Source organism: Pseudonaja textilis, chromosome 4 (genome assembly GCF_049901715.1).
Source record: "Pseudonaja textilis isolate UNSWEBS1 chromosome 4, rPseTex1.2, whole genome shotgun sequence".
Classification (NCBI taxonomy): Eukaryota; Metazoa; Chordata; class Lepidosauria; order Squamata; family Elapidae; genus Pseudonaja; species Pseudonaja textilis.
Genome location: NC_141993.1, coordinates 24672860 through 24692279, shown reverse-complemented (window position 1 = coordinate 24692279; position 19420 = coordinate 24672860). Strand labels below are relative to the sequence as shown.

Here is a 19420-nt window from a genome sequence, read left to right as displayed (position 1 = left end):
ATCCCCAAGGGTGCTTTTTCAAGAGGCAACTGGACTTTTCTGGTTTTTTCTTTGAGGAGGTTTTGCTTCTCATCCAAGAAGCTTCTTCAGCTCTAACCGGAGGGTGGGGAATGAATTTACATTAAGTGTCATACCTTGTGATTCTTGACTCCTGACAAACATATCTTTTTTTTTTTATGTACACTGAGAGCATTTGCACCAAGACAAGTTCATTGTGTGTCCAATCACACTTGGCCAATAAAAGAATTCTATTCTATTCTGGTCTGTTCTATTCTATTTCTATTCAGTGTTGCACCTTAATGATTCTTGACTCTTGACGAATGTATCTTTTCTTTTATGCACACTGAGAGCATTTGCACCAAGACCAATTCCTTGTGTGTCCAATCACACTTGGCCAATGAAAGAATTCTATTCTATTCTATTCTGTTCTGTTCTATTTCTATTCAGTGTTGCACCTTAATGATTCTTGACTCTTGACGAATGTATCTTTTCTTTTATGCACACTGAGAGCATTTGCACCAAGACCAATTCCTTGTGTGTCCAATCACACTTGGCCAATGAAAGAATTCTATTCTATTCTATTCTGTTCTGTTCTATTTCTATTCAGTGTTGCACCTTAATGATTCTTGACTCTTGACGAATGTATCTTTTCTTTTATGCACACTGAGAGCATTTGCACCAAGAAAAAATCTTTGTATGCCCAATCACACTTGGCCAATAAAGAATTCTATTCTATTCTACATTTGAAGCAAAAGGTCTTCAAAGAAAGAAAACAAGAATCCAGTTGCCTCCTGGGGGGGGGGGAGGAGGGAAGCACCTTTGGGCTAAGCTTTGGAAAGAGAGGGGAGAAATTGAAGGAACAAAAGGCAATCTAGCCGTTAATCGGGGGAAAGGAAGAATCACTGTCAGAAACTTGGATGCCAGGATGGAGATTTACAATAAATAGGGTTTTTTTTGGGGGGGGGGCGGTTCCTTTAATGTTTCCTTTTTCTTCAATCCTTTCCTTTGGCTTCCAAGTGCTTCCCCCTTTGCTGAGCTCTGCCCGGGATGCGCAGTGGCGCGCGGGCGGGTTTCTCGTCCTGGAGAGCAAAACCAGGCCGGCTTCTCGGTCGGTCGGTCGGTTTGCGAGAGAGCCCGGCTCCTTCTTCTTTTCTCCGAGAACGGGGCGCTCGCAAGTCTCCTCCGGGCGGGCAAAAGCTCCTCTTCTTCCCCCCACCCCCCACCCCCGGGACCCGCTGCGCGCGGGCGGGCGAGGGAGCCGGTGGGTCACGCCCCACATTCGGGAAGGAGGCAAAGCGGCTCTGCGGCTCTGCCACCGCCCCCCTTCCCAGCAATCCTTCGCCCGGCGTTCCCTTCCTCCTCCTCCTCCTCTTCCTCCTCCTGCGGTGGGCCGGACGCCTGCGCTCGGCGCTGCCTCGGGAGGGCGGCGGCAGCAGTGAAGGAGGAGGAGGAGGCGGCGCCCCCGGCCGCTGCTGCGGGGAGACCCAGCAGGGTGGGCGCCGCGGGACGCTGCCCCTCGCCTGGTTCCGCGGCGGGGAGAAGGACGAGCGAGGGACAAAGGACGAGCGGCGGGCCTCGGGGAGGCGGCGGCGGCGGTTGCAAGCCGGCGCCATGGGGGAGAGACTACGAGGCCAAGCCGGCGTCTCTTCTTCGGCGGCGGCGGCGGCGGCTCCCCCCACCTGCTCGCTGCACAACGGGCTGCCGCTGCACAACGGCTTCCACCCTCTGGCCGGCAATGGCGAGGCTTCCCACCCGTTGCATTTTCGCGCCGACCTGCCGCTCTCCAGCCACGAGTCGTCGGCGAAGAAAAGCAGGGCGCGGCGGAGGATGGATTCGGGCAGAAAGAACAGGCCGCGTAAGTGAAGGCTGGGCGAGGGTCCGGTTCGGCAGGGGGGCGCGGGACGGCACGGGGAGACCAACCCGGGTGCGGGGGGGGTCCTTGCAAGCGAAGAGTCGCCCCGGGCGCATCGCTGCCGGCGGGTTTCCTTCGCCTTCCACGGATCTCTCTCCCTTTCCCCCGACCGGTCTCGGCTGTCTTCGTTTTAAAGGGGAGGAGGGGGCTGGGGGTGGGGCAGAAACTTAACAAGCTGTGAATGAGACCGGCGGCAGGTTCGCCCGGCTCACGTGTCTTATGTGCCATCCGAATGTTTCCACCCAAAAACAAACAAACCAAAAAGCGCATTCATTCACACGTGCGATGAAAAGAAGCAAGCGAGGGCTTGGCGCAAGCGAGAGTTCATTTGCTCGCTGCAAACGCGAAGGTTATTTTGATGCAATAAAGAACAACAACCCCCCCCCTCCACCCCCCCCAAAACCCATCTTTTCTCCCCTAAAAACCCCATCATTTTTCTCCCCCAAAATTATCTTTCCCCCAAAAAAACCATCATTTTTCCCCAAAAAATCCTTTCCCCCCAAAATCACCCCCAAATCATCTTTTTGCCCCTAAAAATCATCTTTTTCCCACTCAAAATCCTCTTTTCCCCCAAAAATCATTCCCCCAAATTATCCTTTTGCCCCTAAAATCATTTTTCCCCAAAAAATCATCTCCCCCCAAAATCATCTTTTTAAAGTCGTTGATTATTATTATTATTATTATTTTTCGCCGGTGATGCCGTTTCTGGGTAGAGGATCTGATGCCCCCTCGCCCCCGCCCCCGGGGTGTCCTTCAACTCCCGAGAAGCGGCTCCGGCGCTTCTGCCTCGCGACGAGCTGCTGCTTTTTCTTGTTCCGCCGCCCCAAACATCAGTTCATTAAATACCGTCTCGGGCTCAGCCAATAGGAGCGCGTCCTCCGGGTGCACACCCACTGATCCCACGTAGGCCGGTCCCGGGCTTGACCAATCAGGAGGCTGGGAAGGTGTGGGCTGGTCTCGGGGAAATCTCCCTCTTCTTCTGTTTGCAGAAGCGCTAAAACGAGAGGTTTTCTCAGCCTGGATTGGTTGTATAAAATGTGCCCTTGACAAAAGCGCTGGGCCCGTTTTTTGGGGGATGTAAAAAAAAAAAAAAGTCACACAGACTTGGATTGCCTGCTTCGAGCCAGCGGTTTTGATAACTCAAAATGAGGCTAATCATTGACAAGAAACATTGTAAGTAGATGGCACTTGTGTGTTAAGGGGTACCCTCGTTTTCATAAGCAGCATGGTTTTCTTTGCCATTGGTAGCATTTTTAGTAGAGTTTGACTAGGCAGCAGGATTGACTAGGATTGCTGTCTGAAAATTATTGGGTTGGAATTTAAAAAAAATCTACCTCTTCAATTCTATGAAATTCAGTATATTTCTCAAAGATCAGTCGCACTAGCATGGGTTTTGGAGTAATGTGTGTGGATGTAGCAGCGTCTTTAATAGTTAGAGCAGTTTAACATAGTACTCAAAAAGAATAATTAGAAATGCAGAGTGTTGAGTTTTGTAAATAGATTCCAAAAAGGCTCTGGGTCCATGCTGCTAAAACAATGACACTCACAACTTGATCTGATTCTTAATTTACTTGGAAGTCAGACCCTATTTTATTCATTGTGACCCTTGTATATTTAGATACAACCCCACTGAGCAACAATATATCCTATAGTTTTGATGGCTTGTTTTTTTGGGTTGGATTTTGAGAAACATAAACCATTTTTCCTAAACTGGCTGAGCCAAAAAAACTTCCACCCATTGTCTGGCGTATTATTTTCCCATAGATTGGGAGTTTTATGAGGTCATTGCTTTATTTTAAAAGAAAACAATTCACAGCTGGATAAAATAGGAAAAGGTTAAAGAAAGTAAAGTACCTGTTAAAATGATGCAGACATGAAGATTTTATTTCCATCAGAAGTGTTTATAGGAACTTTTACGTTTATTACAATATGGTAGACTATAGAAACTTGGTGTAAATCTAGTTCACAAATGATTGCATATGATTGTTGACTTTGATTTTTTTAATTGATTTTTTTTGTCAGTTAATTTTGTGGTATCTCACCTGTTATATTTACTTCAACACATGAAAGAACCCTACTGAAATTAATAGTGCTCTAGCTTTACATAACATTTTTCAAAAAAGTATTGCAAGATTTTAAACATGTTCATCTTGGAGTGAGTTCTTTTGGAGCAATGTAAATCTTAGAATCTAAAAAAGGAAGCATTTTCAGAGCAATTCTTTATTCTGCATTAATTTAATTATTTCAGTACAAACTGATGTTTTTTTGTTATATTCTAATTTTATGCACATGCATAATAGTTGTTTGTATTATTAGTAGCTTGTTTTTCAACTGTTCAGATACTTTATTTTTTGGACCTCAATGTGCATAATTTTAAAACCCTTAATATTTGTGGCTCTTACGTTCAGTCCTCAATTTCTTCATTGCCATTAGGCATCAAAGTTAAAAAGAGCCTTTATGATCCGCTCCAACGCTGGAGGTTTTTAAGAAGAGATTGGACAACCATTTGTCTAAACTGGTATAGAGTTTCCTGTTGGAGCAGAAGGTTGGACTGGATAACCTCCAGGGCCCCTTTTTAGCTTGTACAGTTGCTGGTGGTGTTACCTTTAATTCCTGTATTTAAGAATAATGTCATGCAGTCACCATCTTTGTTTTAATATCAGCAAAAAGCGGTTGCTTATTGATATAAAATCTAAAATACAATGAATAATAGAATACTTTGTGAAGAATATTTTACAAAGAATGGCTTGCAAGCTCCACGGTCAGCACTTTCAATTAGGAAAAACATGGATTTAACTTCAAATAGAGAATAAAAGGAGAATAAAAAGACTGAGGCGGAGTAAGGAAAAACGGTGATAAAAATGAGATTCCTAGAAGCTTTGGACTGTTTATATTGAGTAACAAAATAAGGAATTTTCACTGAAGAAGCCTGTGTAAAATACAATGCTGAATAATCTGGTTGTTCTGGTTTGGCAGGATTATTTAGAGGTCAGTGTTAAAAGGCGCTTATTAGTTTTGTATGTGAAAGTGTGCTTTACAAATTGCATGAGGTAGTAGCGTAATAAAGAGAAGACCTGAAACCCATACTTGGAACTCCAACTTTGTTTACTTAATCCCTTGCATTATACAAAAGATGTTATCATTTTTTAAATCAAGAAGGAATAATTGTCCCACTTACATATGTAAAAATCTTTTCAGTTTTCTTTGGTAATACCATAGTAAACATCTAACAGAGAGTCAGTTTGGTGAAATAGCTGGGTTAGAAACCAGGAGATAATGAGTTCTAATCCTCCCTTAGGCACGAAAGCTGGCTGGGTGACTTTGGTCAGTCATTCTATATTGGCTAACCCCACTTTACCCCACAGGGTTGGTGTTGAGAACAATAGGAAGTTGAGAACATTATGTATGCCACTTTGAATTATACAACAGAAAAGCAGGGTACAAATCTAATAATAACAGACAACTACAGATAGTGGTGGAGATAGTGTTAATTTCAGATTATGAAGGGAACATTGTCCTCTTGATTTATGCTAAAGAAGTTAAGAAATGTTTGCTTCTGGGTTGAAATGGCCTTGACTGTTGGGTAGGCCAGATTGTTATGGATAAGAAATGATTTTCCAGGTCATTATGCCCAGCCTCTTAATTCAAATCAAAGTTTGCCCTCTTGGTAGCTTTCTAGGGAATGGTTACAAATTAATAGTTGTAGATGCAATCTGCAGTCAAATGTGTGTCCCAGAGAAAGGGAAAAAAAGAGTAGTTCCCACATCTTAGAGCTTTATTTTCAATAAACTGATCCCTTCTACTGTTGAGTGTTATGCTTCAAGCTTCACGCTCTGTATACAAGGGAGTCCCAGCACGAATCTAAGGCACACAAGTCTCAGCATCATGTTCCATGTTGTGAACCAGAGCACTTATGGCTGATGCCTACCAGTTGACCCTATCTTCTTCCAGTATAATGTTGGACCTGGATCTGTCATGCTTTCCCCAAAGACATTTTTTGAAAGGATAGCATTGGGACCACTTTTTTTGCTCAACTACACAAAATATCACTTTTAAACTTTTACGTAGAAAGTTGGTGCTGGTTACTGAGCACAAGACTTCAGTAAGTTACTTTAGAAGAACGCTCGTTACATTATTTTGCAGTTTTGGGCATCTGTTTTTCTGGTTTTGTATCCATATATCCAAATTTAATTATTTACAGGTAGGCAAACAAGCATGTATTCTGGGGTAAACTTGGGCTGAAATTGGCATTAGGGGTTTGTGGTCTCAGTTACATCCTTGTAAGCTATGTCAATTAATTGAAGAACTACTGACTTTGATTAATTCCAGCTTTGGCTTTCAACACAAATAGTGACATCTGTTAGAATTCCCTTTTTCCATGCTACATTAAAACAAACTCTTACCTGCATTTTGAAAAAACATAAAGAATAGAAGAGTCAATAAAATTTATATGGTTCATCAGTTTTTGGCAACACTTGGACTCGTCCAAAGGTAGGCTCATAAACTGTGTTAAAGATTCTCTTGTCTTGTCCACTGATGAACTTTCCTCTATATGGTTCAGCTGTTAACATCCATCAAGTTAAATGACCCTTGTAATGTTTTGGATTCTTTCTGTTTACTTAGTCCTTGTTGTGATAGAGATTGCAAATAAATGTATGTCTGGGCTGTATCATTTCAGATGCTCCTGTGATTAAATAGAAGATATTTTTAAGCACAGAAAATTTGATATTAGGGAAACTATTTTAGTCTAGCGTAGCTTTCTTCCTAAGCTCTTTCCTACGTATTAGATTGTTTTTTTCATAATCAATAATTGCCAACCAATGGATTCTGTCCAACAGTCTTATGCAACACCAGTTAGATCCACAATTATCATACCAATGTGTGAAAGTGAGTCTTAGTTCGTCATTTTTTTTGTATTAACAATACACAATTTGGATTTCTAATATATCCTAGAGTGATGAGCATCATATTTCTGCATTATGTCATTTAATACTCCTAAATTGTTTTAGATGTAATCGGTTAGAATTTTCACAGTACACGATTAATTTTATGCTGTCCTGTTTGAATAGTGTAATGTGTAGAACTGGATTGTCTTGCACCAATACAGGTTTTATATCTGATAAAACAATGGTAGTGTTGAGTTTCCTCTCCTCCCATCGCTCAATGTTTTATTAATATTATGTAACAAGGTTGGTGTATTCCAACTAATTCTTCTGAACAAAAGAAAATCAGCTTTTATATGTTGCAATCATAGAGTAATGATTCAGGATCGTGTTAAAATGCAATTAAAATAGTAGGAAATAGTTGCACCTTTTGCTTTATTTTGCTGGGAGTGGAAACGCTAACTTTTAAAATATGCACACTTTTAAAATATGATAAATAACAAAGAGATTTTTTTTTTCTCCCAGGCTTTAGAAGATTTGCTGTTTTAAATACTGCTGCCTAGTGCTTTATTTCATCAGAATAGTGGATAACTGCTTGCAACAAGGATTTCCAAATTTTTGGTTTTCTATTATTCCCAAGAGTTACACAAATGAATAGGAGAACATCAGGTTAGGATGAACTGGAATAGCCTGACCTCTGGTTTGTTATGAACATAGCTACATGAATGCTTGACATGAAAGAAGAAATAAAAATACCAGTCCAGCTTTATCATACTCTTGTTCATTTTACTTGGCTCAGATCTGAGTATTGCCGTAGTATAATTAGAATTGAGCCCCGTGGTATTTATTTTTATTAAGTGCCTTGTTGAATAATACCATGTTTGGCTCATTAGGATGGAACTTATTTATTTATTCATCAAGTTTACATGGCTACCTATCTGATTAAAATAATTTTGGGTGCTGTATAACAAAACTGTAAAGTAGTTAACATATAAACCCTATATTATTATTATTATTATTATTATTATTAAAAATCACAAAAGCTAAAGGAGAACAGCAGATGTTAACAACAGTGGAGCTAACTCATTACCTCATTGGTCCCCTATGGCCCCCAGTTTGATGGTATAATCAGGTTTTAAGGCAGGGGTCTCCAACCTTGGCAACTCTAAAACTTGTGTGGACTTCAACTCCCAGAATTCCTCTCTAAGTCCCTAATAGACGGGACTGTCTTCTTTTGCTTGATCTGATGAGATGGGTAGAGTAATCTGGAAGAGTTTATTCCTAAGATAGCTCCATGCCATGGATGGCTTTGAAGTTCAAAACCAGTACCTTGAATTGGACCCAGAAGCAGAGTAGCAACCAATGGAGCACACATAACTGTCCATGCTACTGCATTTTGCACCAGCTGAAGTTTCCAGTACTCTTCAAGGGAAGCCCTATTACAATAGTCCAATTGGAAGGTGACTAGGGCATGTAAGTCACCATGAGCAGAACCTCCCAATCTAGGAGTATACACAACTAGTCTACAGATATGAAGTTGTGCAAAGACTAGCCATGACTGCTACTTGTTCTTCATTCTGGAGTCAGTAGGACCTCTAGGTTGTGTAGTAGGTCTTCTTTGGGACAGTGCAACTTCAAAGGTGGCATAATCCTAAAACTGGCAAGCCCCAGTTCCTAAGCCATTCATTCTTGTTAAGGTTCAGCTAAAGCCCATTATTCCTTATTTAGACCCTCATAACCTCCAGGCACTGAGATAAGATGTCCACAGTATCATTTAATTTGCCAGGCACAGAGATGTATATTTGATACCTCATCTCATGGCAACAGATGAACTCACCCAGTGACCTTAGGTAGATACTGAATAAGAGTGAAGAAAGCATTGAACCCTGCAGCATCCCACACAGTGGGGGCCAAAGGCAGGATCTCTCCCCTTCCCATCACCCACTGGAATTGACCATTGAGAAAGATGAACGAGTACAACACAGTGCCTCTCACTCCCAATCTTGCAGAAAAGTCAAGTGGGGCAAGGGTGGCTGCACATCTAAAAGTTATTTTTTATACAATATAATTGGCTACGTGTGGTTGGACACACAAGGAATTTGTCTTAGTGCAAATACTCTCAGTATATATAAAAGAAAAGATGCATTTGTCATTATCTCCTAAAATGGGTCTCCATCTATTTAAGTTTCTAGATAGATAATTTGGTTTCAGTTGAATATTTTGCTTGGTGCAGCATACCAAATTAATCTCTAACATCTTTCTCTATTTTTGTTTGCTACCTACCAAGGACCTGTGTGTTTTGCCCAAGGTAAAATCTAGGTTGCAGCCAATACTCACCAAGCAGTATCTGCCATGCACCTGAATCATCATTGTAATCTGATTCATGCAGCATTTAGGAGCAATGGATTCCTTCACTACGCAATCTACGTCATGTGCTGGATCTAAAATATAGAACATGACCCAACATTAGATTTAAGGTGGACTAAATATTGAACTGGTTATTTTTATCTTCCCTTGCTTTTCTACCACTTAGAGCAGGGGTCTTCATACTTGACAGCTTTAAGACTTATGGACTTCAAGTCCCAGAATTCCTCCTCTAGTCATGTTAGCTCAGGAATTCTAGGAGTTGAAGTCCATGAGTCTTAAACTTGCCAAGTTTGAAGACCCTTGACTTAGAGAAATAAAATGTTCTCAAGATCTTGAAAGATGGTACATTCCTTTTTTGTTTGACCTGGTTTCTAAGCTTCTACTCAGAAGAGTTCAGAAATGGACTCTTTTTTTCCTTGTTTTGAACACATCAAAACACTGTAGTGTTCTTGAATATTGGTTTTATGCTAGAAAAACTTCTTTACTGCTTTTTAGCTGTTGTGAACCATAAAACTATAAAATATAAGGAGACAAAAGTGAACTCAAATACAACAGTATTCTGAGTTCTCTGGAAAACTTTACAATGAAAATACAGGTAATCCTTGACTTAACCATTTATTTAATGATTGAAGTTATAACAGTACTGAAAAAAGTGGCTGTTTTTCACACTTATGACCGTTGCAATGTCTCCATGGTCACGTGGTCAAAATTCGGTTGTTTGGCAACTGGCTCATATTTATGATGGTTGCAGTGTCCTGGGGTCATGTGATCAACCTGGGGTCAATGGGGAAGCCAATTTCACTTAACAGTTGCGTTATTAATTTAAACATTTAAAAACTGCAGCGATTCACTTAACAGCTGTGGCGAGAAAGGTTGTAAAATGGGACAAAATTCTTTTTAACAATTGTCTCGCTTAGCAGCAGAAGTTTTGGGCTGAATTGTGGTCAAAAGTCAAGGACGACTATAATAATGATCAATCACGTTTTCATAATACTTCAACTTCAAAGCACACAGAACTTGGACAGTGTAGGGAAAGGTTTGCTGAACAGGTAGGTCAAGGTATACTAACATGCTATTATCAAATGTGGTAATGCCAAGTCCACAAAAAATGAACCAGTTAACATAACTGCAATACCACCTTGTAGTTGCCTTTGTGTACTGTAATCTCTCTGCTGTCCTCGTGTGGACTTGTTTGCCCTTTGTAGGTCATTCATAGGGTGTCCTCTCCCTGCGTTTAGATTCCTTTGGTTTGGCTTGGTTTCAAGTTGTACATAACACAACACTGACATAAAGAACTGTGTTTGCTTAATGCTGATGTTAGCATGCATAAGAAAACCTGCTTCATTATGGGATTGGGAGGGGCAAAACACAAGTAATTTATTTTGCCTCTCTGAAAGTGAGGGAAAAAAGTTTTTTTTTAACAAAAGAGAAAGGTGGAAACACTGTTTTACTTCCACCATTTCATGGAAAAAGAGACACACAGAACATGTGTTCTCCCAATTATAAACTAAAACCCCATTTTTCCATGATTGCACAGGAAACATTATTTAAATGCTCCATTTGTTCTGTGAACATTTATAATATAGTTCCTTAGGTGAGGTGGTATCTATGGGCAGCTTCCATGCTGCTTGCCAAGCTCTCTTAATTTATAATAGTATTTAAAAGTTTGTGAAGTCTTTTGAATTTTCAGTATTTCTGCATGAAAGTGAGCGGAAAAGTGATCTGTTCTTCACATACATCCTAAAATTAGATAGAGCACTAAATGAAACAAACAAGTAAAAAAAAACCCAACATTCTATTTGTGCGTTTGTATGGAGAACAGATCAAGTTTTAGGCCTTATTTATGAAGAAACACTGAAAATTCAAAAGGCTTCACAAACTTTTAAGCATCACTGTACATAATTATGTAAAAAGATTATATTGGCTAGAAAAGAAAAAGAGCACAGAACATTACCTTCTAGAACAGGGATTTTCAAATGTTTAGGCCACGGAACCTGTTAGATTAAAAAAACAAAAACATTGGATTATGAGGCACAGTGCAAGGATGGAAACTTGGCTTGGTTTAAATGTTGTTGTTTTTTTTGCTATTAACACCATAAAACCCATTAAGTTCTAGCATCATTCTTATTTACAATAATGTGTCGGGGGCCCACATCCATCCTACATGAATTTTTAAAATATAAAAATAATGAGAATCTTCACCTGAGTGCTAATTCATTTAGGGGAAAAAAGATCGGGAAGCTACATAACGAGAGCACATCCTACATTAAGGTGGATAATTCTTACCAGGTGGTCATCAGGAAATAGTGACTGGGCATATTTATTAGACAGCATTTTGTGATTTTGTACGTAACGATTTACATTCTCACCTATTGAGAATGTGATTTACATTCTCACCTATTCTCACCTATTGAGAATGTTGGAGACACTCTCAATCTCAAACAGAGCTAAATCTTTCTTATTATTGCCCTATTTTGCTTGACATAGTTCTCTTTCAAAAATAACATGGACACAGCCTAATGTTTCTTTGTCTCATCAGTCTTACGTAATATAGGTAGTCCTTGCTTAACCAAAGTTACAATGGACTAAAAAAGAGCTACTTACGACCCACCCTCAAAGTTACATCTGCCATGGTCATTTGATCTCATTTCACATGCTTGGCAACAAATTCGTATTTCTGACCAAAGCTTTCTGCAATCATGTAACTATGATTTGTAACCGTTTTCGCTGCTTTCTGGCAGAAAATGGCAGCATTGAAATTACTTTATGGCCATCACAAAAACAGTTGTAAAATCAAATCAAATTGATTTATGACTATAATTCCAGATTCAATTATGGTCTTAAGTCAAAAACTACCTCTGAGCTAAAGGTGAATTTTGAAAATCCCAGCGTAATAATTCATTGTGCAGAGGTTGGTGTGAGGTACTGACATTATGCAGTCATTAGACATTTCCACCCCCAAGTAGTAGAGATTTTTCGCACAAAGCCACAGGATTTCAACAGATTAAAATCAGAATGAGCAACAAGTAACTCCTACACCACATGCTTCTTATAAATGCTCCTTTTACATGGCTTTCAGATATTACATCACTGAAATTTTGTACTCCTGGTCTAATATGGAGACATGACGTTCAGTTGATTTTCTGAGGGAAGCAAATTTTTAAAAGTTTGCAAGTGCTCAGACTCAGTTTAAAAAGTATTTAAACTATTCCCAACCCCAAAATATAGTCTTGTATAGTTGCAGGATGTCTTGAAGTGATCATTTCAGTTCTTGACTTTCAAATGAGAGCTCTGATGTGCCCTTACATGGAATTTCAAGTTTCTTCAACCTTGTGAAATCATACAGATGACAAATATATTGCACTTCATTTTGGGGAATAGCTGTTGCAAGACTGCTTTCATGTGAACTAGTGAATATGTGCTTGACTCTGCTCTGAAATCCACATTAACCTTCTAGAAACAGGCAACTGTGATTTTGGCATGCATCATGATAAAAGCATATAGAGATATCTACAGCTGAACAAATAGGATTTGGATAAAGCTGCAATAAAATTCAGTCTATAGGTTTAATGGGCTGTAATGCAGTATTGCTGAGGTCTGTTTGACTTTTCCAGTATTTAATCAAGATAGTTTCCCCTGTCATCTGGCCTTGGACTTTTATTTAACATTTAAGAGCCCCTTGACCCAGTCCATGATGTTATTATATACAGTATGTCCTTCAGACTATTGTTTCTCAGAAATTCTCAAGAGAAAAAGGTATTTTGGCTCTATAATTGTTCAGAAGGAAAATATGTATAATTAATTTTTCTTCTCTTCTGAAGTGGAGAGAAGATCGAGAAAATGCACAATTAGAAATAATTACATGAATCGTTGTTTTATTGTAAAATGTTTCAGGGTTTTAGTATAGGAAGTAGCCAAGAAATATTTAAGTTCTAAATCCTCTTTTACCTATTTTGACTTTTAGAGTAGTTTCCAATTAAATAGATTTTAGCATAAACTGTATTTAGATAATGATAGATAGATAGATAGATAGATAGATAGATAGATAGATAGATAGATAGATAGATAGATAGATAAGATTAGATAGATTAGATAGATATAGAAGCATCAACAGAACGAAGATAATATTGTATAAAATCTAGAATCTTGCCAAATTAGCAAGAATGACCTTTCACAGCTATGTTCGTTACTGCAATTATGCCATATTGAAATTCTTTAACTCAGGGGTGTCAAACTCAAGGCTTGAGGGGGGATCCGGCTCTAAGGGTCCTTAGATCTGGCCTGTGAGGCTACCCTAGAAACAGCGAAGGATTGACCAGTGGTGCCTCTGCCAATAAAAACAGAGCTCAGGAGGGCCGCAGGCGGCCCTCCTGAGCTCTGTTCTTGCTGGCAGAGTGTGTCCCTTTTTCGTGCAAATAATTTTGTTGCAGACTTTGAAATTTGCAATACTTCATTCTGTAAACAACTGATGTTTTCTGCAAGATGTAATTTATCTTCCGTTCACCTTTTGCTATCTCTTGTTGACTTAATCCAGTTCATAGAGGGTATATTGAACTATGGTTTTTGTGTGGCAAAGGATGAGAAGCCTTCTGCTGAAATCCGCAACTGTCTGTAGTCTGAAGAGGATGTAATAACTTTTGGTTCAAAGTAGACTATAGCCTTTAACCCTGTCCATTCAGGGGATTAAATCAGTCAATCCTAAAGTAAATGAACCCTGACTGAAGGACAGATACTGAAGCTGAAGCACAAATACTTTGGCCACCAAATGAGAAGAGACGACTTGTTAGAAAAGATCCTGATGCTGAGAAAGGTTGAAGGCTAAAGGAGAAGGGGACAAAAGAGAATGAGATGTCATCAACATAGTGGATATGAGTTTGGGTAGATTCAGGGAGATAGTGGGGGTTGGGCGTGTGGGGGACTAGTGTGTTATGGTCCATGGGATCACAAAGAGTCAGATACAACAATGATTGAATTTTTGTGTTACATTTATATTTACCGACAAAGAAATAAAGGGACACTCGTATAGATCTGTTTCAAATTTTCTGGAATTTGAAGCCCGTTATTTCTTTGTCGGTAAATATAAATTTAACAGAAAAGTAGTTTGTCGCGAAACCGACTGCCTGCGAAGGCTTGTGGATTGGGGTGAAAGGTGAAAACAGAAGCACTATGCTCTGTCCCATAATTGGGTAGATTGGGTTGCCCTGATAAAAAACACTTAGGGTCTGAACAAATTCAGGAGATTCTTGGGTGATCATACCGCATATAGTCTCCCTAACTGAGAACTTAAGACCAAAGGTTCAAGTTCTTATTTTATTTAATTAAATTTATATGTCTGCCCATCTCACCAGAAGTGACTTTGGACAATGAACAATAACAAAACAAAAAGCTCATAAAAAAAAGTTGGAAAATGTTTTTATTTTTTCAATATTCACAAACTTTGGACTTTTGCCCATTAGAGAAGATTAAGGCTAATTTGTTGCCCTAGGATACCTTGCTGATATTTTTTTTATTCAATTCTGATTTAAATTCTACCTTATAACCGTTCTCCTATTTCAGTTGGTATTGGGAGCATGGAAACCTTGCATTTTCCCCATTTATGTAACAATTGTATGCTAGTGTGGCTGCTGTGTGCCATTCTGGCAAAGCAGTGCTACATGTGGCACAGAGATTAGTGGAATTCAGGACTTTTTCAATTGGGCAATCATAGGAATACATAAAATAAGCTGCCTTGTATTCCATCGGCTATGCCTCCTGGTTAATGCAAATTGCAGTTGTCGTTTTATATATCCTATGGGATGTGTGATCATGGATTGGCCTCCTAGATATAGCACTGACTTTAAGCTACTATACTTTGGCACTAATTATATACAGTTACTACATAAGTGGAATGTACAATACAATGCAAAAATAGTTTGATAAGAGGCTGATATTTCCATGTGAATGAATGGAGCCGTTGCCGCACACATATTCACGGCATCCCCCTGCAACAGTTGTATTAGGGGTGCCAAAAATAGAAGAACAGGGACTATTTTGGGACTGTTGTTTCCTAATGGACAGAGATTAGGAAAGAGATCACAGAAGTGTGGCTGTCTTGTTCCTTTCCTTCCTTTTTCCTTTTTAATCATGCTTGCCTCAGTAACAAACAGAATAATTGATATATTGCTGCTGTATCAATATTCGTAGAAAATTAGAAATAAGCTTTGTGATAAATATGTTATTTCATATTTGAATTGATCCCTTAAACAAAAGTAGACTTAGTTGAATAGATATGGTACTCCCGTGAGCCTTGGCATCATTAAACATTGAATAATGCATGGGCTACATTCCAAAATAGACATATCTAGATGTCTAGATCTAGATCTGCATCAAGCAAGAATCCTCTCTATGGTCAAATTCTATTAGGAGGTTGTTATTATTAATTTCAAAATTCAAACAATTATCTTATTACCAAAAAGTAGTTATCATAAATGTCATAATGCTCACAGACACATGTTTTTTCAAACAGTAAATCCAATATTTATTTGTATTTGGGTGGTTCGTGGTCATGGTGCTTTGCGTTATATTTTAATATAATGAAAGAAAAGGAGAGATTCCTTTTTCAAGGAGTCTCTGGGAAGGAGCCTTTTAATCAAAGTTTAGAAAAGGGAATTCTGAACTTTGCTGATATTGTTGCTGAAAATATGGTGGCAAAAAGCAAGTTGTCCCAGTAATACAAAAAGAAAAAAAAATGTTCAGGCAGGCATCTGAAGGAGATAAATAGAGTACTTTGAGGTCAAGAGAATTATTTCTGACTGAGCATATGCTCTGAATTACTTTATAAACAATTAAATGAGTCTCTGACTCATTAAGTATGCATGTCATAGGCTGATTCAATATACACAATTAATCTTTTGACTTGGCTGATAACACTGTTGTTGCTGTTAAAAGATGGAATAAGCTTTCCAGATGTGCATTTGAAATACCATACTTTCCAGCAATAGCAATAGCACTTAGACTTGAGCCTGGTGGGATTTGAATTGCCAAATTGCAGGCAGCTGATACTCAGCAGAAGTAGCCTGCAGTACAACACTCTAACCCCTGCGCCACTGAGGCTTTCCAACTTTTCTGACTCAGTGGACCAGAGGCAGTGCCACCAGTAGTGGGAGGGAAGAGGGGATGGTTGCACGCACATGCCCCTGTGGCCCAGTTCTGAACGGGCTGTGGCCTGGGGGTTGGGAACCCCTGATCTAGAGAATACTTGGTTGGGGAAGTTTGGTCTAGGCTTGGGGTCCCCAAACCCTGGTCCATGGACCGGCACTGGTCCGTAGCATGCCAGAAACCCATCTGCGCAAACAAGCAAAGTCCCAGCCACAGGATCTAGGCAGCACATGACCCCCCGATGCATAGAAAAACCTCTCTCCAAGGAATCGGTCCCTGGTGCCCAAAAGCTTGGGAGCCGCTGGTCTTAGTAACTATATCTTGGAATAACTTGGCAGTACAATAAAAGCCTTCTAACTATTTCATTTAACATTTAAAAGTATTGTTTAAAGCAGCAGTCACCAACCGGTGGGCCGCAAGGAAATTTTGGTGGGCCTCAGAGAAATCTCACCCCCAGAGCATTCCCCCCCCCCCAAAGCAATAAATCCTGGCTGTGCAGAAACACAAGGCTGCACCACCCACATGGCCCACAGGAACTCTCCTCGCCCTTACCCGGCAAACTTGCCTGTTAAATTGCTATTTTTCCTTTTTCCGACCATCAGCTGTTCTGCTGTGCTGGGAAATTTAGATTAGCTAGGAAGCAGGAAATGGTTGGATTTCTTGCTTTCTAGCTAGTCTTTAGACCTTCAGCTCTGCTTTTAAGTACAGCCAAACCTCCCTTAGGACCAAAGGTTCTATTATTCAGTGCAGACTCACGGCAAGCAAATTTTATGTGACAGACTGAGTAGCTGATGGCAGATAGATAGATCTCTGAATGAATCTGTGATTCTGTGAGCAGCTCAATCTGATTGACTGCTTTGCCTGATTTTGGGTAAAAGTCGCTCCTTTTCTTTATAAAAAAATCAATATTTATATAAATATGTATAATATTTACATACAAGCCATGCCCAGCCAGTCACTTGACCACCAAGCCACACCCACAAATTAGGCCACACCCACAGAACTGGTTAGTGGTCCCTGGGATTTAAAATTAGGAGTTTGGTGATCCCTGAGGTCCAAAAGGTTGGCGACCCCTGGTTTAAAGCATTCCTGCAGTAACCTTTATTTTCTTCCTTCCTCTAGCATTCCCATGGTTTGGCATGGACATTGGTGGGACCCTTGTTAAACTGGTATACTTTGAGCCAAAAGACATTACCGCTGAGGAAGAGCAGGAAGAAGTGGAAAACCTCAAAAGCATCAGGAAGTATCTGACTTCCAACACCGCCTACGGTAAAACAGGGATCCGAGATGTCCACCTGGAACTGAAAAACTTGACTATGTGCGGACGTAAAGGGAATCTCCATTTCATCCGTTTCCCAAGCTGTGCTATGCACAGATTCATACAGATGGGCAGCGAAAAAAACTTTTCAAGCTTGCATACCACGCTTTGCGCCACTGGAGGGGGAGCCTACAAGTTTGAGGAAGATTTCCGAATGGTAGGTGAATTTACGTTCTGCCTTCGTTCAGGAGCATTCCTACTCCCTGTGGTAAGACTGCCAGTTCAAATTCAGGGAAGTCGTCTTTATGTTTTAATCCCATCAAAGCAGGGGTCGGCTGCTGGGGGTTCGCAGGGGTTCGGGAGAGCCTCAGCTAAGATTCTGCGCAGTTCCCACTCAAATCCCACCCCTGGCTGGACCTACCTACCCCATCCCACCCCTCCTAGGAGTCTCCACGTGGCCCATTTTGGATACAGGGCACATGCAGAAGCTCAGGGACGGTGAAAAATGGGCCTCCTGGAAGTTTGGGAAGGCTGGACATGGGCCCATTTCCGGCTTCCAGAGACCCTCCGGAGCCCGGGGAGGCTGTTTTTGCCCTCCCATAACTTGAGGAAAGCCTCTGGAGCCTGAGGAGTGCAAAAACGCCCTCCCCTTCCCCCGCCGTGATGCAGGAGGCCAACTAGGCCAACCCACCATGGCCATGGCCACCCAGCAACCAGGCAGAGAACCCTTTGCTAAAATGTTTGAAGCCCACCCCTGCATCAAACCCACTTTTCAGCTTAAATGTATTTATTAAGAGGAACATTTTACTGCATTCTCTAATGTCATTGATACTGTAAGTAGGTATATTTGGTCCAGACTTCACACATCTTAGATGGCTGAGGGTGCTATTTTGTCATGTCAGCGTTTGTGCTATACTGAGACTTTTAAAAAAAAAAATTGCATAGGAATTGTGGTAAACTTTGTCCCACTAAACTCTACAACTATCAGTATTGCAATAGTGCTGCTTTATAGCCTCCTAAACCTCTTAGTTTTGCATCCCTTAAAACAAAATTGGGAAACCTGTCATATGAATGGTAAGCTGCTTCCTGCTCGATGATTCAGAAGTCACTTGGGTGAGCTTACAAACCTGAGCTACATTTTAAGAGTGGAGGGTTTTTAAAAATTATTATTTCTTTTACTTTTGGTTAAGAGGCTATGCTTTTCCCCCCAGAAACCAAGCCTTATTAACCTGTGTTAAATGATTTGTCATGTCTATATAGGTGACCCTGGACGTACTTCCACAAGGGAGCCCAAAATTTCTGTTGTAAAATGAGATATTTGTGAAGTGAATTTTGCCCCATTCCTTGCCACGGTTATTAAGTGATAAGTTAGTAATCCAGTCGTTCAGTGAACCTGGCTTCCCCATTGACATCGCTTGTCAAAAGGTTGCAGATGTGATCACATGACCTTGGACACAGCAACGGTCATAAGTATGTACCCGTTGCCAAGCATCTGTATTTTGATCAGATGACCATGGGGGAGGCGACAAAGTTTGTAACTGTGAAAAACGGTCATAAGTCACTTTTTCCAGTGCTTGTTGTAACTTTGAACGGTCAGTGAATGGAGTGTTATAAGTTGAGGACTACCCATCCAGTTTAGAAAGGATGATAGCTTTTGCCACTTTCGCCTAAGAAAAAAAAACAGAATTCTCTTTGTGGTTGCAACAGTAAATATTGCTTGTAGGAAAGGCTACTGTATAGGTAGCCCTCGACTTACAACAGTTACAACAGTTTATTTCGTGACTGTCCAAAGTTACAACGGGGCTGAAAAAATGTGACTTGTGACCAGGGGTGGGATGCTACCGGTTCTGTCCGGTTCTAAAG

The 19420-nt window shown here is 40.5% G+C and overlaps 1 protein-coding gene across 3 annotated transcripts in view; it reads left to right on the top strand.

Moving 5' to 3' along the window:
* The first annotated feature begins 1385 nt into the window (after positions 1 to 1385).
* PANK1 (pantothenate kinase 1) overlaps positions 1386 to 19420 on the top strand; it is a 35150-nt gene continuing 17115 nt past the window's right edge. The window contains exons 1-2 of one of the 3 annotated variants that reach the window (XM_026710618.2): positions 1386 to 1855; positions 17422 to 17774. In XM_026710618.2, coding sequence (XP_026566403.1) covers positions 1612 to 1855; positions 17422 to 17774 — 597 coding nt within the window. In that variant the 5' untranslated portion in view covers positions 1386 to 1611. Of the gene's footprint in view, positions 1856 to 2882; positions 3086 to 17421; positions 17775 to 19420 lie in introns of those variants that run through there. The other 2 variants (XR_015743435.1, XM_026710619.2) reach the window with 2 other exon arrangements.